Source organism: Gorilla gorilla, chromosome 5 (assembly GCF_029281585.2).
Source record: "Gorilla gorilla gorilla isolate KB3781 chromosome 5, NHGRI_mGorGor1-v2.1_pri, whole genome shotgun sequence".
Taxonomy (NCBI): domain Eukaryota; kingdom Metazoa; phylum Chordata; class Mammalia; order Primates; family Hominidae; genus Gorilla; species Gorilla gorilla.
This window is the reverse complement of record NC_073229.2, coordinates 25,190,610-25,207,432: the sequence shown is the minus strand read 5'-3', so window position 1 is coordinate 25,207,432 and position 16,823 is coordinate 25,190,610. Positions and strand designations below refer to the sequence as shown.

The 16,823-nt window shown below is 41.0% G+C and overlaps 1 protein-coding gene across 2 annotated transcripts in view; it reads right to left on the bottom strand.

Annotated features, from left to right (window-relative positions):
• DSP (desmoplakin) overlaps positions 1 to 16,823 on the bottom strand; it is a 45,643-nt gene that overhangs the window by 4,480 nt on the left and 24,340 nt on the right. Inside the window, exons 7-23 of one of the 2 annotated variants that reach the window (XM_019029157.4) lie at positions 16,558 to 16,719; positions 15,602 to 15,706; positions 14,633 to 14,728; positions 14,179 to 14,304; positions 13,497 to 13,649; positions 12,757 to 12,911; positions 11,534 to 11,660; positions 10,513 to 10,714; positions 10,029 to 10,255; positions 7,848 to 8,014; positions 7,307 to 7,445; positions 6,611 to 6,804; positions 5,642 to 5,804; positions 5,056 to 5,139; positions 4,216 to 4,323; positions 3,540 to 3,638; positions 533 to 2,827 (exon numbers count right to left, since the gene is read on the bottom strand). In XM_019029157.4, the coding sequence (XP_018884702.2) occupies positions 533 to 2,827; positions 3,540 to 3,638; positions 4,216 to 4,323; positions 5,056 to 5,139; positions 5,642 to 5,804; positions 6,611 to 6,804; positions 7,307 to 7,445; positions 7,848 to 8,014; positions 10,029 to 10,255; positions 10,513 to 10,714; positions 11,534 to 11,660; positions 12,757 to 12,911; positions 13,497 to 13,649; positions 14,179 to 14,304; positions 14,633 to 14,728; positions 15,602 to 15,706; positions 16,558 to 16,719 (4,602 nt within the window). The remainder of the gene's footprint in view (positions 1 to 532; positions 2,828 to 3,539; positions 3,639 to 4,215; positions 4,324 to 5,055; positions 5,140 to 5,641; positions 5,805 to 6,610; positions 6,805 to 7,306; positions 7,446 to 7,847; positions 8,015 to 10,028; positions 10,256 to 10,512; positions 10,715 to 11,533; positions 11,661 to 12,756; positions 12,912 to 13,496; positions 13,650 to 14,178; positions 14,305 to 14,632; positions 14,729 to 15,601; positions 15,707 to 16,557; positions 16,720 to 16,823) is intronic. The other variant, XM_019029158.4, reaches the window with a different exon arrangement.

Sequence of the window (16,823 nt, the reverse complement as noted above, 5' to 3'; positions counted from 1 at the left end):
ATAAGTTATTTTTAAATTAAGGGTTAGGAGAAGGAAAGTCAAACAAAAGGAAACACACTAGGGCCATAATCAAATGCGAACACTAAATAATCCATGCAAAAAAATCATCTAAGCAGGCAAAAGAAAAAGTGTTTTAAAAATTGCATAGGGAAACACTTTAGTATGGCTTCTATTTAAGAAAATTTTCATTACAAATGTATGTCATAGCTCACTAAATAAGAGCTAACTTCTAAGAAGTAGAATGGAACATTCAGAGGAAGTTATACATGTATTAGTGTTCTTAAAAGCAGGGCCAAACACAGGCTACCCAGAGATCAGCATTTGATGCAATTAAAGAACAGCAGGGCACACAGCATTGAAATTATTTTAAAGCAGTTACCTGGATTATGACAGGAAGTAGTAGAGCAATAAAAAGAAAAATTAGATTTTCTATAAGCATCTATTTAAGCAGAAAGAGCACAGTTCAGATGAGATAATAATGTGATGAATAATTTGAGAAACAGTGAAGCTGTGATCAAGTATTTGTGAATACCTCTAAAGCCTGCTTTTGGAATTTCTCAATTTCCTGTCTCAAATTTTCCCTCTCTCTCTGTAAATCATTAATCAGCCCCTGCAGTTCCAGGGTCCGGTTGTTGCTGATCTGCAGCTGGCTCCTTAGTTCCAAGATGGTTGCATTTTTATCACTGTCCGCTTCGCTTCGTCCTCTCCTCAGGTCATCGTACTCCAGCCTCAGGTTCCGCAGTTCTTCTTCTAACATCAAGTGCTCCTTGGTCAGGTTCTCTGTGAGAGACTGCAGCCTCTCAATTTCTATTTTGCTTTCATTTAAGCTTCTGCTTTTATCTTCTATCGCCTTCTGGAAATGCTCATTCCTCAAGTGAGCTTGTTTGACACTTTCCTGTTCCTGGAGTAACTGCCGCCTCAGGGCCTCGACCTCAGAAGACAGCCTCCTCAGCTCTTCCTGGGTCCTCTGCTTTTCCCTCAGGTGGCCATCCAGCACGTCCCTCTGCTGCCGGAGGTCATCCTCACTCCTCTTCTTAACAATGGATGCCTGCTCCAGCTGCTGGGTCAGGTTGGTGATTTTGATGGCTTGCTCCTTCAGCGACCTCCTCATGCCTTCCAGCTCTTCCTCCAGCTTCTTCCTCTTGCAGGAGTCTTCTGACGCCGTCCTCTTCAGCCGATTCAGCTCCTCTTCCACCTTCTGCTTCTGCAGCTGCAGCTCTTTCAGAGAGCTCTGGAACCGCGTGATATCCTGGTCCTTCACAGTCCTCTCCTGGGAAACCCTTTCATAGTCGATCCTCAGGCGTGTCAGTTCTTGCTCCTGAACCTTCAGTTTGTTTATTGTCTCCGTCGCACTACTGTTTGCTTTCTGCAGATCATACTGGACCCTTTGTAATCTCGCGTTTTCATCTTCCAGGCATTTCCGGTCATTTGTTTCTTTGTCGATCAGTTGTTTTAACCTTTCTATCTCCTTGTTTTTATCCTGGATGGTTTTGGCAGCATCATCAAGAGATTGCTTATATCTTACGCTTTCCTCTGTTCGCATCTGAGTGACTTGTCTCAGCTCAACCTCCAGCTGCTGTTTCCTCTGAGACACCTCAGAGCCAGTGGCCTTTTGCTGTTGGACGTCTTCTTCCACCCTCCTGAGATTCTCTGTGGTCTGGGTTAGAGTGTTCTTCAGCCTCTTTATTTCTTCAGATAAGCTCCTGTTTTCTCGGGTGAGATTGTCTATCTGAGCCCGGTAGCCACTGGTATCCTCTTCCTTCTGCATGGTGAGCTGGTGGATGGTGGTCTTGGTGATGTTGATCTCGGTCTCAAACTGATTTTTTAAGCTAATGATCTCCTCATCATAATTGTTTCTTACCTTACTCAGTTCATTTTCATATTCCCAGCGGCGCTTGGCCTCCTCCTGAAACTCAGCTTTGAGTCTCTCGATCTCCTTATTTTTGTCCTGAATGGTCTTGGCAGCCTCCTCCAGGGACTGCTTGTGCCGGGCATTGTCCTCAGAGCGCTGCTGCATGACCTGCTTCAGTTCTATCTCCAGATGCTGCTTCTTCTGCATTATCTCAGAGCCACAGGCCTTTTGCTGAAGGGCATTTTCTTCAGCTCGCCTTCGCTGCTCAGTGGCCTGCAAGATGCTGTCATTGAGCCTGACAATTTCATCCTTCAGATCTCGATTTTCCCTTGAGAGTCTATCAAGCTGGTTTCTAAGATTTTTGGAATCATCCTCTTTTTGCATGGATATCTCCTTGATGGTGGTCTTCGTAATGTTAATCTCTGTTTCATACTTGTTCCTTAAATTACTCATCTCCTCATTATAGTGGTTTCTTACCTTTGCCAGCTCATTTTCATATTCTCTCTTCCGGGTGCCTTCTTCCTGCAGTAGAACCCTCAACCTTTCAATCTCGTACTCCTTCTCCTTGATGGCTTTCTCAGACTCTAATTTCTGCCAACCAAGGTTCTCCTTTTCACATTGCCTTGCTTTCTGCAGTTGGTCATAGTCATTCTTCTGTTGGTCAAATCTGTCTTCCACAGATTTTCTTCTTCTCTTTTCATCTTCAATCTCATAAGTCAGTCGGGTGATCTTCTCATTGAGTTCTTTTATTTGGCCGTAGCACTTGTCTAGATTTTGCTTAGCCGACTTCCCATCCAGCTCAGCCTGTCTCTTCAGCTCCTCCAGGCTCGCAAGCTTCGCTTTGAACTGGGAACACTCTGCCTGGTATTTCTGCAGGTTCTGATCCAGGAATTTGTTCTTATTACAGTTTTCCGAGTTGGCATCTCGGGCCAGTCTGAGCTCCTCTTCCAAAACTTCGATCTTGGTATTTTTCAGCTGTGGAATGAAATCAGAAATTATGTCAAAAGAAAAACACCTCACATTCCAAGAAAGAAGCAGTACTTTTCCCCTCCCAGACCAATGTGCATTCTCATTTCTCTTTACACACACGGACATACATGTAAAGAGTGACTAGGCAAAAATTCAAGAAATCTGGATTCTCATCATAATTCTTGCACCAGCTGCTCATATGATCTTAGCAAATGATATATTATCTTTGAGTCTGAGCTACCTCATCTGTAAAATGAGGTAATTTCTTTCAAAATCAAAAGCTTACGATTTCATAAATTATATTCCCTTTATTTCAAGTTTACATTAAAATAAGTTTACATATAAACTCAATTTAAGTAACATAAATGAGGAATAAAGGGAACAATCACTGAATATAAAAAATTCAAATATACCTAGTCCAAGATGTTATCTTTAACACAGAGAAATAAAGCAAATTCCTTAACCAAACATTAAATCAAGTGACTTTTGTTTGGCAAAGTTGTTGTAATATTATGACTATTACTTAAGTTCATTTAAAGCAGTGTATTGGAGCATGGAAGTAACCCCAGACTTACAAACAAGCAGTATTACACTAAACCTTTAGAGGAAATACAGTTTCACCAGGATGTGTCCAAATCCATGTTATAATGTGGAAGTAATAATAAGGTTCTATTCTATTTTCTTTTTTGATGCTCCAAGAAAAGACAGTATAAATTACCTTCAGATCTTCCAAACTCTTCAGCATCTCACTTAAGAACCTGTAATAGTCTCCAGATCTTGTAAGTAGTTCAATGTACCGAGCATGAACATCTGCAGCCTTGGAGAAAAGGAAGGAAAGAAAGAAAAAGATATTGCATTAAAAAAAAAGTCCTATGTAATTTGACCGATTTTGTTTTCTAAAATAGTGAAATTATAAAGAGTGAATTCTCTTCTTTAGTGTGTTCATTCCAAAATCAGCAAAAGAAAGTACAGCAAAACAAAGGGCCAAAAATGTATCCCATTCTCATCTCTCCAGGCTGTTTCCCCTAAACCATCTGACAGGTACGATAGTCTCTGACATCTTTGAGAAGAGGCTGTCTTTTAGAAATTTCTGTATTTTCCACTTTTTAGAAGTCTCTCTCATCAAACCCAGAAATTTAAGCCCAATTTCTACAAAGACTCTAAATAACAGATTCCTGATCATTTCTGAAAATGTATCATACATCAGTGACTCACACTGGAGGGCACATAACCTGCTATTAAACCTCTTAAAGTGGTACCCTGTAACGGGATGAAATCAGCAATGGTAAGGAAGACAGGCAGGAGACAGGGAAAAGGGAAGAGGCAGGAGACAGGGAAAAGGGAAGAAGCAGAAGGAGGGGCAGGTTTTAAGAGATATGTGATGACATATATACCTCTTGCAGAATCACCCCAGAAGGGGACTGAATCATGGTCCTCTTGATAGGTATGTTCAGCAGAGTTTCCAGTCCTGAGGTGTATGAGGCCAGCTGGAGCTCATAATCCTGCAGCATAATGAAGTTTAAGAAAAGTGTCCTTCATAGACTTAAAAAGCATCACTAACAGCTACCGTTCCACAGTTTTAAATCATTGGGCTGCATGTCTAATTGCCCACTCCAAAGACAATGCACCACTAGTGGCCAAGCAACTAATACTACATTAGTGCGGTGGCTCACACCCATAATCCCAGCACTTTGGGAGGCCGAGCCGGGCAGATCCCCTGAGATCGGGAGTTCAAAACCAGCCTGACCAACACGGAGAAACCCTGTCTCTACTAAAAATATAAAATTAGCCGGGCATGGTGGTGCATGCCTGTAATCCCAGCTACTCAGGAAGCTGAGGCGGGAGAATCACTTGAACCCAGGAGGCAGAGGTTGCGGTGAGCCGAGATCACACCACTGCACTCCAGCCTGGGCAACAAGAGCGAAACTCTCTCAAAACAAACAAACAAACAAAAACCATTATTAAACCAAGCAGTACATCTTTGTATGCTAAATGGAGAATGCAGCACCTACCACCAGTCAAAGAATAGAAACCAGCCATTCAAATGGATACTGCCAATGTGGAATGAATTCAAGCTAATAGATTTTTAATTTTTATGGTTTGTTCAGAAAAGAATATATACAGACCATAATTGCTATCCTCAGGAAGTGTATACTCTTTACAACAAATCAGCAAGTCATGCAGTTAATAATAATCTTGGTGAAATACCAACATTCTTTATGAAACCAACATACCTTAATTGAATTGGCACAAAGTTCAGCAATTTTTTGTACTTCCTCTGATTTGTCTCGTTTGCCAGATATTTCACTGTGCAAGTTCTATACAAAAAGTGAAATATTTACCAATGTTAATGCATACAAATATTTTTAAATAAATGTGATTTCATTCTTTTACCACTGTTATTTGTACCCTTTTTTCAGTTTATTACTACATGTACTTGTCTCATATTCTTATAGTTACAGCTTAGGAGATGAGCATTTTTTCCATTCAGAGAAGAGAAGCAAGCCCTTTAACTTACTATCTGTAAGAGGTTACTTTCTAGTCAGCCTGTTTTCTGGGCCTATCCCCTCAATTTATAAAGATAATTTATGATAACATGAAGAGAACAATATCACGTTATTTCTATGTTCATAATTTGTATTTCCTTGTAAACATCTCAGTTGCTTTTCCTCTGGGCATTCTTTAAGCCTTCACAAAATGGATTAGTAATATTAAATATTCATCATTTCAAACCTAGGCACTGATACAAAAACCAGAGGAAAACATGAATTACACCCAATTAATCTCAAAACAGCTATGGAACAAAAAGTTGGCTTATACCTTCTGCTCATTCAAAAACCGCATGACTGTGTTGGAATCTCCAAATTTCATGGATTCTAAGGAATCCTGGCGGCGTTTAGCATCATAGAGCCACTTGCAGAAAGCCTGATAGTTATCACGGTAATTCCTCAATTGCTTGATTTGTTTCTCCAGGTCCCATAATCTGGGGGGAAATAGATACAATAAAATCATTATCTTATTAGTTCCTAAAATATGTGACATAGAATCACCCAGAAATTCACTTGATATATACCCAAGAAAACTGATCATATTCCCACATAAAAACTTATACATGAATGTTCATAGCAGCACTTTTTATCACAGCCAAAAACTGGAAACAACTCAGGTATCAACGGATGAAAGGATCAACAAAATGTGGCACTGCCAAACAATGGAATATTATTCAATCATAAAAACACATGAAAAAAATAGAAAACGATGTATTGAAACATGATACAGCACAGATGAACTCTGAAAGCACGATACTAATTGAAAGAAGCCAGTCACAATGGACTACATATTGTATGATTCCAGTCATATAAAATTTCCAGAATAGGCAGATTCATATTCCAGAGATTTTTTAAACTCTTATTTGCAGAAAGGCATTTTTTTTTGGTCTAAGATTTAATTTTCATAAACTTTTGGAGAATGCTAACTCAAGGCAGCTACACCTTCCAAGAGTCATAACAAGAGTTTATAGGACACAAAAGAGCTGGCTAAAGGGCTTCTGCTGTTTCTCTAAGACCCTGGATGGCACCTGGCCTGCACAGGGTTGGCTATTGTGATGCATTCTCCTTCCATTTCTAACAAAGCTGCATACAGGCAGTCCATGAAAAGAGCATCTGTTACGCCTAATTTACACAAAAAACAAAACCTCTGTTTTCTACAGTGGTTCCCTTCAAGTGACATTATCTTGTGAACAACCAAAAGGGGAGAAGATGGGGAAGGAGCAGGAGGAGGCTGGCATACCTAAAGTCGATCTGTTTATCTATCCTTTGCCAGCGGTCTGTCAGCTGTGTGACTTTTTCACCGAACTTGCCCAGGTCCAGATCGTAAAGCGGATACTGCTGCGAAGTCTGAGAGTGGATCTGCTGGGCTTTCTGTAGTTCTGTCTTCATAGTGGCCAACAACGACTTCTTCAAGTTCAAGTCATTTTTTATTTTCTGCAAGATGAAAAAAAAAAGATTGCAAATTAATCCCTTCTCCCATTGTATGCTACACTACAAGTCACCAAATTGGGGGGCAAAGTTTATAAAACACTTTAGAATATTCATAATTTAAAGTGCTAACAGTCAATCCAGGGAAATATATTTACTGAATTGCATTTCCCAGTATTTGTTCCAATAATCTAGTTCCTTGTGCTATCCTGTTATAATAATAATGTATATGAACATATTAAAGTTTCTAAGAAGTCCCACAGTAAAGAAACCAGTTTAACTCAGCATTCCCCAAACTAATCCCATCACGAATTACTTTCTTATATAGTTCCTGCTAACACAGTCTGGAAAACAGAGTTACAGAGATGACAACTGATGTCAACCTGTGTGGCCACTGAAACCCAATAATCCTCAAAACTCATGAAAACCCAGTGAGGCTTTATAATTGGGAGCTCAGTTCTGAATTAGTTCCTGTAAGTTGGGCCACTGTTATAAGCTTTCAAGTTACCTTCAGTCCACAGCGGTAAGCTTCCACTTTATCCAGGTCCAGGCAGACAGTTTCCTCCTCAGTGAGCCTGGCTTCATAAACCTTTAACATGTCTTCTGTTTGGAGAATAGCCTGGAGCAGTGCCCTTACTGTGCATAAGCTGGAGAGCAAAAGAAGCACATAAAATTGCCAGTGACATAATTAGTCTGTGAAGATTTGCCTCTCACAGCTAGTAATGAAAGAGAACAATGTCAAAGCAGATAAAAATTTATTTTGTCTATTTTTTTGTCTATTGTGATTCAGACCAACATTTTGTATTCGCTGAAGAATTCTCAAGTTCTGGCCCTTAGAGCATAACTTAGTTCTAAGATAATATTATAGTTCAGGATAGTGGAATTAACATGCAAGGCTAGCGGAATTAACATGCTCTCCAAACCACAGAAGGATGTAAGTAAATCTCTAGTAACAGAGAAACTGTAAGGCAAGCATCCAAAGCAAATGAAGTCCGAGTAAAAGAAGCTTGAGAAAAGGAAAATATGAGATTAGTGTTAGCTGAGTTTACCTATTTAAGTAGCCATCTGTAACACCATTGATATTTTCCAGTTTCTGAAATAGTCCAAATACTTCATTCTGTAAATAGCAGTACTTTTCAGAACCTCTGAAGTTGGCAAGCATATCTTTAAGCTGGTTGAGAACCTCAGCAATTGCTTGTGAATCATTCTGCACACTCTGTCAAAAATGAAGGAAAGCTCTTTTGATTTAGCTGATTCTTTTTATTACTGTATATATTTAAGGTGTACAATATGCTGTTTTAATACACATAGACACAGTGAAATGATTACATCAGGTAAGTAAATTAACACATCAGTCAACTTCCATGGTTATCTTTTTTTGTATGTGTGGTAAGAGCACCTAAAATCTACTCTCAGCAAAATTTCAATACACACTACAAGATTACTACCTGTAGTCTTCCGCTGAATTTAGATCTCTAAATTTATTCATCCCACACAAATGCAAGTTTGTATCCTTTACATCTTCCCATTTCCTCCTCCCTCCCCACCCCTGGTAACCACCATCCTACTCTCTGTTTCCATGCATTCAACTTTTTTCTTAGAATTTACACATAAGTGAAATCAAGCAGTATTTGTGTCTGGTTTATTTCACTTAGCATAATGTCCCCCACATTCATCCATGCTTTTGCAAATGGCAGGATCTCTTTCTTTCTTTCTTTTTTGAGACAGAGTCTCGCTCTGTCGCCCAGGCTGGAGTGCAATGGCGTGATCTCAGCTCACTGCAACCTCCATCTCCTGGGTTCAAGCGATTCTCCTGCCTCAGCCTCCTGAGTAGCTGAGATTACAGGCGCATGCCACCACACCCAGCTAATTTTTGTACTTTTTAGTAGAGATGGGGTTTCACCATGTTGGTCATGCTGGTCTTGAACTCCTGACCCTGTGATCCACCCGCCTCGGCCTCCCAAAGTGCTGGGATTACAGGCGTGAGCCACCGCACCTGGCCCCAGGATCTCTTTCTTTTTTAAAGGTAAATAGTACCCCACTGTGTGTGTGTACAGTCATGTGTCTACTAATGATGTTTTGGTCAATGATGAACTGCATACACAACGGTGGTCCCTTAAGATATACACACACACACAAATATACATACATACATATAAACACACACACACACACACATTTTTTTTTAAAGAGAAGGGTCTTGCTCTGTTGCCCAGACTGGAGTACAGTGGTACAATCATAGCTCCCTGCAGCCTCCAACTCCTGAGCTCAAGCAAGTAGCTGGGATTACAGGCATGTGCCACTGCATCCAGCCCCCATAAGATTATAATACTGTATTTTTATTGTATCTTTTTGAAGTTTACATATATTTAGATACACACTTACCATTGTGTCACAATTGCCTACAGTATTTAGGACAGTAACATGCCCTACAGGTTTGTAGCCTAGGTGTATAGTAGGTTATACCATCTAGGTTTGTGTAAGTATGCTCTATGACGCTTGCATGACAAAATCGCCTAACCATGCATTTCTTAGAATGTACCCCTGTCATTAAGCAACACAACTACATTCCACAGTTTTGGCATACTGATCACACAGAGGTTAGTACTCTGCATTGTAGCTGTGTGAATCTTATGATCATTTTTGCCCTTAAAAAATCCATCAAAAGTAAAGGATTCAAGGAAGAGAGAGGAGTTGACCTTCTATTTCTTTCTTGAGTATGGCCTCATTAGCACTGTAAATGTGATCCTCTTAGAATATCTCTATTTAGGCCTTCCAATGCAGCGTGCCCAGGCTTGGTTGAGCAGAAAACATCACCGAGTTAGGAGCTGACACACCTGGGCCATAGTCACGCTCTGTCTATGGCTTTGAGATCGTATCTCACCAACCAAATCTCTTCATGTCAGTGTCATGTCTACAAATAAAGATCATTCCCCCTGTCTAACCCGTATCATAGGTTGTTCTCTGCAAGAAGCCAAATTAATGGTTGTGAAAACTTTTGAGATGGACGGTAGCCTGATTCAACAACACACAAACGAACAGTTTAACCCCCAGCCTGATAACCGTCTACAAATTTGGAAACATAATACATAAGAAAATCCTGCCAGAAGGCTGTTTTCTTGAAAGTTAATATTTTTGCCTAGAAACATTTAAACCAGGATTTTTTTTATTCATTTGCAGGTAAATAAAAATATACAGGGTAACCAGGCAAAATACTAGCAGATACCCACCTTAAGCTCGTTAATTTTCACTGTGATGTGGTGGGAAGACCCCTGGTCTGCCAGAGGGAGGTTTTTGAGAGTCATCCTGCCCTCGCAGTGCTCTATCTGCCTGCGAATCTTCTGCAGCTCCATCAGCATCCATGTTTCTTGCTTGTCATTTTCTCTGTTGGTTTCAATTACTTTATTATGGTTGACATCTTGGCAGGTTCCATGATGAGTGATTTCAGTTGTGGTCACTGTAAAAAGAAGTTAGGGCCACAAAAATCAGAGAATACCTAGGTATCAAGGTGCTAGGCCTCAAAAAACACCCATACTACCTAAAAGTATACCTTCTTCCTTTGAATTTCAGAATCAATTCTGAAAATTTAGTGCACGAAGAACACTGGCTATATAGCATTCAGAGAAATGGTTCTGAAACCAGTTTTATGCAAACTCCTTTCTTTTTAAAATGGTATGGATGGTTGATACAAAGAGAAAGATGTCCCAAGCCGACCTGTCTGGTGCTGGGGATAGCCAGGGAGCTGAATGACCAGGGTCTGGTAATGCTTCTGGGCATCGGTGAACTGAGACTGTATTTTCCGCTTGTCATCATCTCCAAACATCTCTGAGCCTTGGCTATTTCTGATGAACTCTTGGTAATGTAACTCAAGGTCGGCTATCGTCTTCATGTAATCTTCCTGCCGCATTGTTTTCAGCTGAAAGGAGACAGGCAGAAGTGATTTGGGATTTACGACTGCCCCACAATGCAATCAAGAAGAGTTGGCCAAAAAATGCCACCCACTAGATGGGACTCAAAGCAACACTCATCACAGGCTCATTAAGATATAAAAGGTCTTTTAGGTTTTAGACATTGTTCCCAAGAACCACAGGAATGGGTTGCTATTTTTTTTTTTTTTTTTTGCCTACAGAATATTTTTCTTCAAATGAAATATTATTCAGAAGCCCTAAATGTAAAGCAGAGCCCAGCAAAGCTGCTCCAACTAAAAAGAGAAAAAGGGCTCGGGGGACCCCAAAAGGTACTTTCTGTGCCCCTCTCCTCTCTTCCATCCCTGTCACTCCTAAAGGATCTCCCTCTCCTGCTAGGATTCTTCAGACCACGATCTGAAAACAACTGATTTAGAGTAAGTAATGCTTTGGGCGCTCTTCCAAGAATTCTATCCCACCTTTCACTTCTGTGATACCCAGTTAATCCTTTATGACCTAACTTTCCATTACATCAAAGGAGCATAGGGTCCAGAATCTTACAGGAGTGCATGGCTTTTCCACAGGCACTTCTGGCTTGCTTGTCAGGCCACCTGAATTAGTATTGCTTCTTTCTCTCATAATCAGCCATATGCTAATCCCTCCCGTTCTCTATTGGACAGACCAGAACCTCTAAGGAGGGCTGAGCTGACTTGCTTGACGAGACACAAAAGCACTGCTACACAGCAAGAAGGTTGAACTGTTGGACACAGGCACTGCGGGGGGCAGCGCTGCCCTCCCTCCAGGCAGCCCAAGTGGCCCTGAGGACATACCTTGGCGATTGTCATGGCCCTGATCTTCTCTATGTCAATCATGCAGTAGTGCCAGGACACCAGGCTCTTCATGTTGATGTAGAGCTGGTTCCACAGAGCCAAGATGGCTTCGTAGTACTGCTCAATCCTAAGAGGCACAAAGGGAAAACATGTTAGAGCCAGGCTTTCACACTTCATCCCAAATGGGAAACCTGGACACGCTCACACCACTGCACAAAAACCTACAACAGTCACTGATAAAGTAACAGGTAGAGGTATAACTTTGAAAACAGTCCATGGATTTGGATTCATTTACTCCCCAAAAGTACATTCTGAATTATCTACATTATTGGCTGACATATATACTACAACTTTTTGTTGTTGTCTTGTTTTTTGGCAACTTTGTAATTGACAGAGGTCTAAGGCAGGATGGCAGGTGCATTAGATGCCAACGACCCAAAGCTTGGTCATGAGCACACAGCAGCTTACTACACTACTCTCCCTATTCTGTGTGTGGTTGAAGATTTCCATACTAAATGGTTTAAAGGAATCTGCCATGGACAATCTGTTAAATGAATGTTCTTCCTACAATGAGTGAATATTGATATTAAAGGCAATTTATATTTGTGGCTACATGTAAAACAACTGATTTTCTAAGAAAAGGAGAACCTTAAAATGATGCCTTTGAAGTGCATGACAAGTGTTATTCACTCTGGCCCCGCTACAGTCAGACATTCCTTTTTTTTTTTTGAGATGGAGTTTTGCTCTTGTTGCCCAGGCTGGAGTGCAATGGCACGATCTCAGCTCACTGCAACCTCCCCCTCCCAGGTTCAAGCAATTCTCCTGCCTCAACCTCCCGAGTAGCTGGGATTACAGGCATGTACCACCACACCTGGCTAATTTTATATTTTTAGTAGAGACAGAGTTTCTCCATGTTGGTCAGGCTGGTCTCAAACTCCTGACCTCAGGTGATCCGCCCACCTCGGTCTCCCCAAGTGCTGGGATTACAGGCATAAGCCACCACACCCGGCCAGATATGCCCTTTTATTCTTCAATAACGACCGTCTATTCAACATAAAATTGCAAGACAAAGTGAAGGTGACCTTCACAAGGTTCCTTTTTTTAGAAGGTGTTTATTATGGCAAGGCATCGTGTGTCTAAGCTTCAGGTATAAACACCTGCCCTCTTCCTCTGCCCTCACATTCATGCGTGCATGCGTGGCTTTGGGAACTTGGATGACTTACTTGCAAGAGAGGTCCACGGCCAGTGGGTTAGGAGGAGGGATGATCAGCCCCACAGAGGGAACGAGCATGTCAACGCCTCCCGGGCCCGTCACGTACCACTTGCTGCGCTCGTTGTTGTCCTTCAGGATACACTCATCCCCCTTATGCACGATTTTCTGTAAGGCAAGCAGCCCCAGGGTTTGGCTTTATTCATAAGTATGTGTTTTTTTCTCAATGATAGAAACAGAGATGAACACATGCAAATTATTAAAGCTTTTACGTTTTTCCCCTCAAATGAAGCTGATCATCATACAACCCAACAATACCGATGCTTTAAATAATACATGTGAGCCTAAAAGGTATACATGAAGTGAGCTACATTTTATTTATTTGGTCTCACTGTGTCACCCATAGTGAGTGACATTCACTTTATATGCAACATAAAAGCATCATTTCTCATTTCTTTTATCAGAAATTTAAAGATGAGAGTGATCACAGACAAGTTTGACATACTAGAAGAAAAGTATTAAGCCTTACGAATTTTTAAAAGTTCTAAAAATAACTACTGTCCTTATTATTGACAACTACCATATGATTCAGAACAGAGCTGCTGCTTTTGTTCCATAGCTGCTGCTTTCACAGATCAAAGACATTGACTGTGGTGATTATTGAACTCTAGATTAAATGTTGCTTTCTTGATGGACAAAAATTTGTGTGTAAAGACAGGGAAAACTTTTGTATCATTCTAAATGAGTACACACCTGGTCTTGTTTGTAGTCACAGAGAGCTCTGAGAATAATGGGTTTATTGCTTCTGTAGTCTGGGTTACGAGGCTTCAGCTGTACAATCTTCTTAGACTTGTTTACCAAGTTCTGCACCTGACGCTTGTATTCAAGGATTTTCTCTCGTTCTTTCTGCAATTGTGAATAAAATCATACTTTAACATAGATACCCTGTGAGTTTTAGAGGAGATTTTCAACCTGCATTAATGTAGCTACATGACACACTGAGTATCACTGCAGTTGCATCAACTGTAAAAAATCACAAATTCGTCGGCAGGAAACATGAGAACCTTTCATGACAACACTCTCCAGAAGCTATGCAGGCAGGAATTAAGTGGGCAGGGAAGAACATCCTTGTGTGAAAGGGCTATGCTGATAAAATTTGAAGATGCGTTCCCAAAGGAATTGTCATGTGAAGTAATGGTCTCTCTGTTCTTATTTTCAACAAATTGCGCAGACTGAAGCAAAAGTAACTGTCAAGAGTAGTTGGGCATGTAAAGAAGTTAATTTTGAGAAAAGCCACTGGAAGCTGAAGAAAATGCTTGCTTGGCTCTGGGCGTGCATTGTACAATAATACTAATCAGAGCCAGCTGCATCCAAGGCATGTGTTTTATCTCCCTGACCAGGCACAGCTGCTGAGGTTCTGGGTCTGAGACGATACCTCCAGCTCCTTGATCTGTTCCAGCAGGTGCTGCAGGGGCATGTTCTTGTCGCAGGGGTACTTCTTCCTGATGGAGTCCTGAAGCCCCTTCAGGTATGCTTCAGTTGACTGCGCTTCTTCAAAAAACTGTGAAGGATGAGAGTTATCAGTGAATGAACAGCAACTCAATAAGCAATTTCATCTAGTAGTTCTGTTTCAAGGACTGTCATCCCTAAACATCTCTTTGACAGGTGGCTAAAGGAAAAAATTCGTGCAGAAAGTATTTAGGTATGTGACAGCGGGAAACTATTTGTGGGACTGATGGCAAGGTTACAAATCTATGCTACTCTGCACTCAAAATCAATGAAGAGGATTTATGCAACATTGTGAAGATTATTTTCAGTGCTTTATAAAACACACTCAAAAGATTAGGTATTAAGACCTAAATAACAAAATTATCACTAAATATAAAAACCTGAAAGTAGGCAGCATTTTCTTTCAGATGAACATCAATGCACTTGGTGATCTGAAGAATCCAACTCCACTGCGTCTGCAGAGTGTCCATATAGGCCTGAAACACGAAAATGTCAGCTGTCTTAGCCTAGCTCAGTTGTACAGATGCATGAACACCAAGAGATAGGTGAGCCTGCATGAAAGCTAGTAAGCAGTTTTTATCTCATTCTAATTCAAGCAGATATTTTTCTAAAAGTTGGAAAGAGAATTTCTCACCATATATCTCTTGGTATGGTCAAAACTAAATTTTAAAATCTGCTTTCACAAATAGACACCATGAGGAGTCTTAGTCAAAATATGTATCACCCAAATAGCAGAGATACTGACCAATCAGAACTGTCACTGGGGCTAGCACTGGAGTGGCATCCCTTTGCCACACCAAGCCCCATTCCTGGAGGATTGCTGAATCATGGGGAGGTTCGAGGCATCCAAGCAAAGGGCTTAGGGGGCTCAAGACAGTGATTCTTACCAACTGATATGGAAGTTTCTGTGTTTTTTAACAAGCAGTATGGCCATACCAGTGGTACCAGCTAATGTCAGCCTTGAGCATGGCCCAAAGATGGCAGTCTAGGGCAGCGGTGAGCAAACTATAGCTCAAGGGCCACATGTGGCCCACTTCTATTTGTAAATAAAGTTTTATTGGAATACAGGCACACTCATTCATTTACACAGTGTCTATGCCTCCTTCTGCACTATAATAGCAGGGTTAAGTAATTGTAACAGAGACCAAATGGCCTGAAAGTCTAAAATACTGATTGTCTGGTCCTTTCCTGAAAAGAGTTTGCCAACCCCTGGTGTAGGGTATTGATCCCAAAATAGAAAATAAAGTTGGCACGGCTTTAAGTCATATAAGAATTACTCATTTGGTTAGTCTTACTTTATGAAAAGTTTTTTTTTTTCCTAACAAAAATATAAACCTCATGAAGCCTACCTCAATTTTGTCTGAAGCTGGATGCTGATTGAGGACAAGTTGGTCACTTTCTTGTTTCAGCTTATTGAGCTCTTTTTCTTTAACTTCCAGTTGACTCATGCGTATCTGTGAATGAAGAAATAAGAAATCCTTTGCAGCAAGTCATCATTAAACTTCCATCACCCCCACAGTACTTTTTAAAAGTGAAATACAAAACTGCATTTTGGAAATGAACAATGCCAAAGAATCATGCTGTTTTCCTCAAGAATCACAGCATTTTTATGGCTGAAAAGGATGTTTGCTACAGGAGAGGATGTGGCGGAGGCTTACTCAAGATGACACAGGAGGAAAGAAGAGCTACATCCATCCTGAGGTTTTCTAATCCCAGGCTTCCACCCACCCTCCTGCAGTGCCACACACATCCTGGGTTATCTGAATGTACCAGTTCTTACCCTCTCTAAACGAACTACTGTCTTCTGGGATATTAAACAAGGTATTGCCCCCCTTTTTCTTTTTAACTTTTAAGTTCAGGGATACATGTGCAGGTTTGTTACACAGGTAAACTTGTATCATAGGGATTTGTTGTACAGGTTATTTCATCACCCACGATTAAGCCTAGTACCCATTAGTTATCTTGCCTGATCCTCTCCCTCCTTCCACCTCCACCCTCTGCCCTCCGAAAGGCCCCAGTGTGTGTTGTTGCCCTCGATGTATCCATGTGTTCTCATCATTTAGTTCCCACTCCTAAGTGAGAACATGTGGTATTTGGTTTTCTGTTCCCGCATAAGTTTGCTAAGGATAATGGCCTCCACACGGAGAAGTTTTCAGGAAGGAAGGATTTTTCATGACCATTTCAAAGGAGGCTGAATTGCAAGTGGCTGATTAAATTATTAATAGACCATTCATTCCCCGAGCCCCCAGCTCTTCAAGGCAACAGGCTCAAGACAAGTGTCTACAGCCGCGTGGGGTGAACTTACGGAGAAGGCCTCCTGTTTCTGAGCAATGTTGGTGTTCTTGTCGCTCCAGTCGTACAGCAGCTCCTCCTCCTCGCAGTCATTGATCCACATGATCTCCCTGGACGTGGCCTGAATGATGTTCTGCAGCTGTCGCAGGTGATCCATCCTCTCAAAGGACGCTTTCTGCACAGGAAGTTCAAAGGCAACATTAAAATAACAATATGCAATGACTGGTGTTCTCTGCAGGTTTAAAGATTAACCCTGTGGTCCCTTTAAAAAAAAAATCA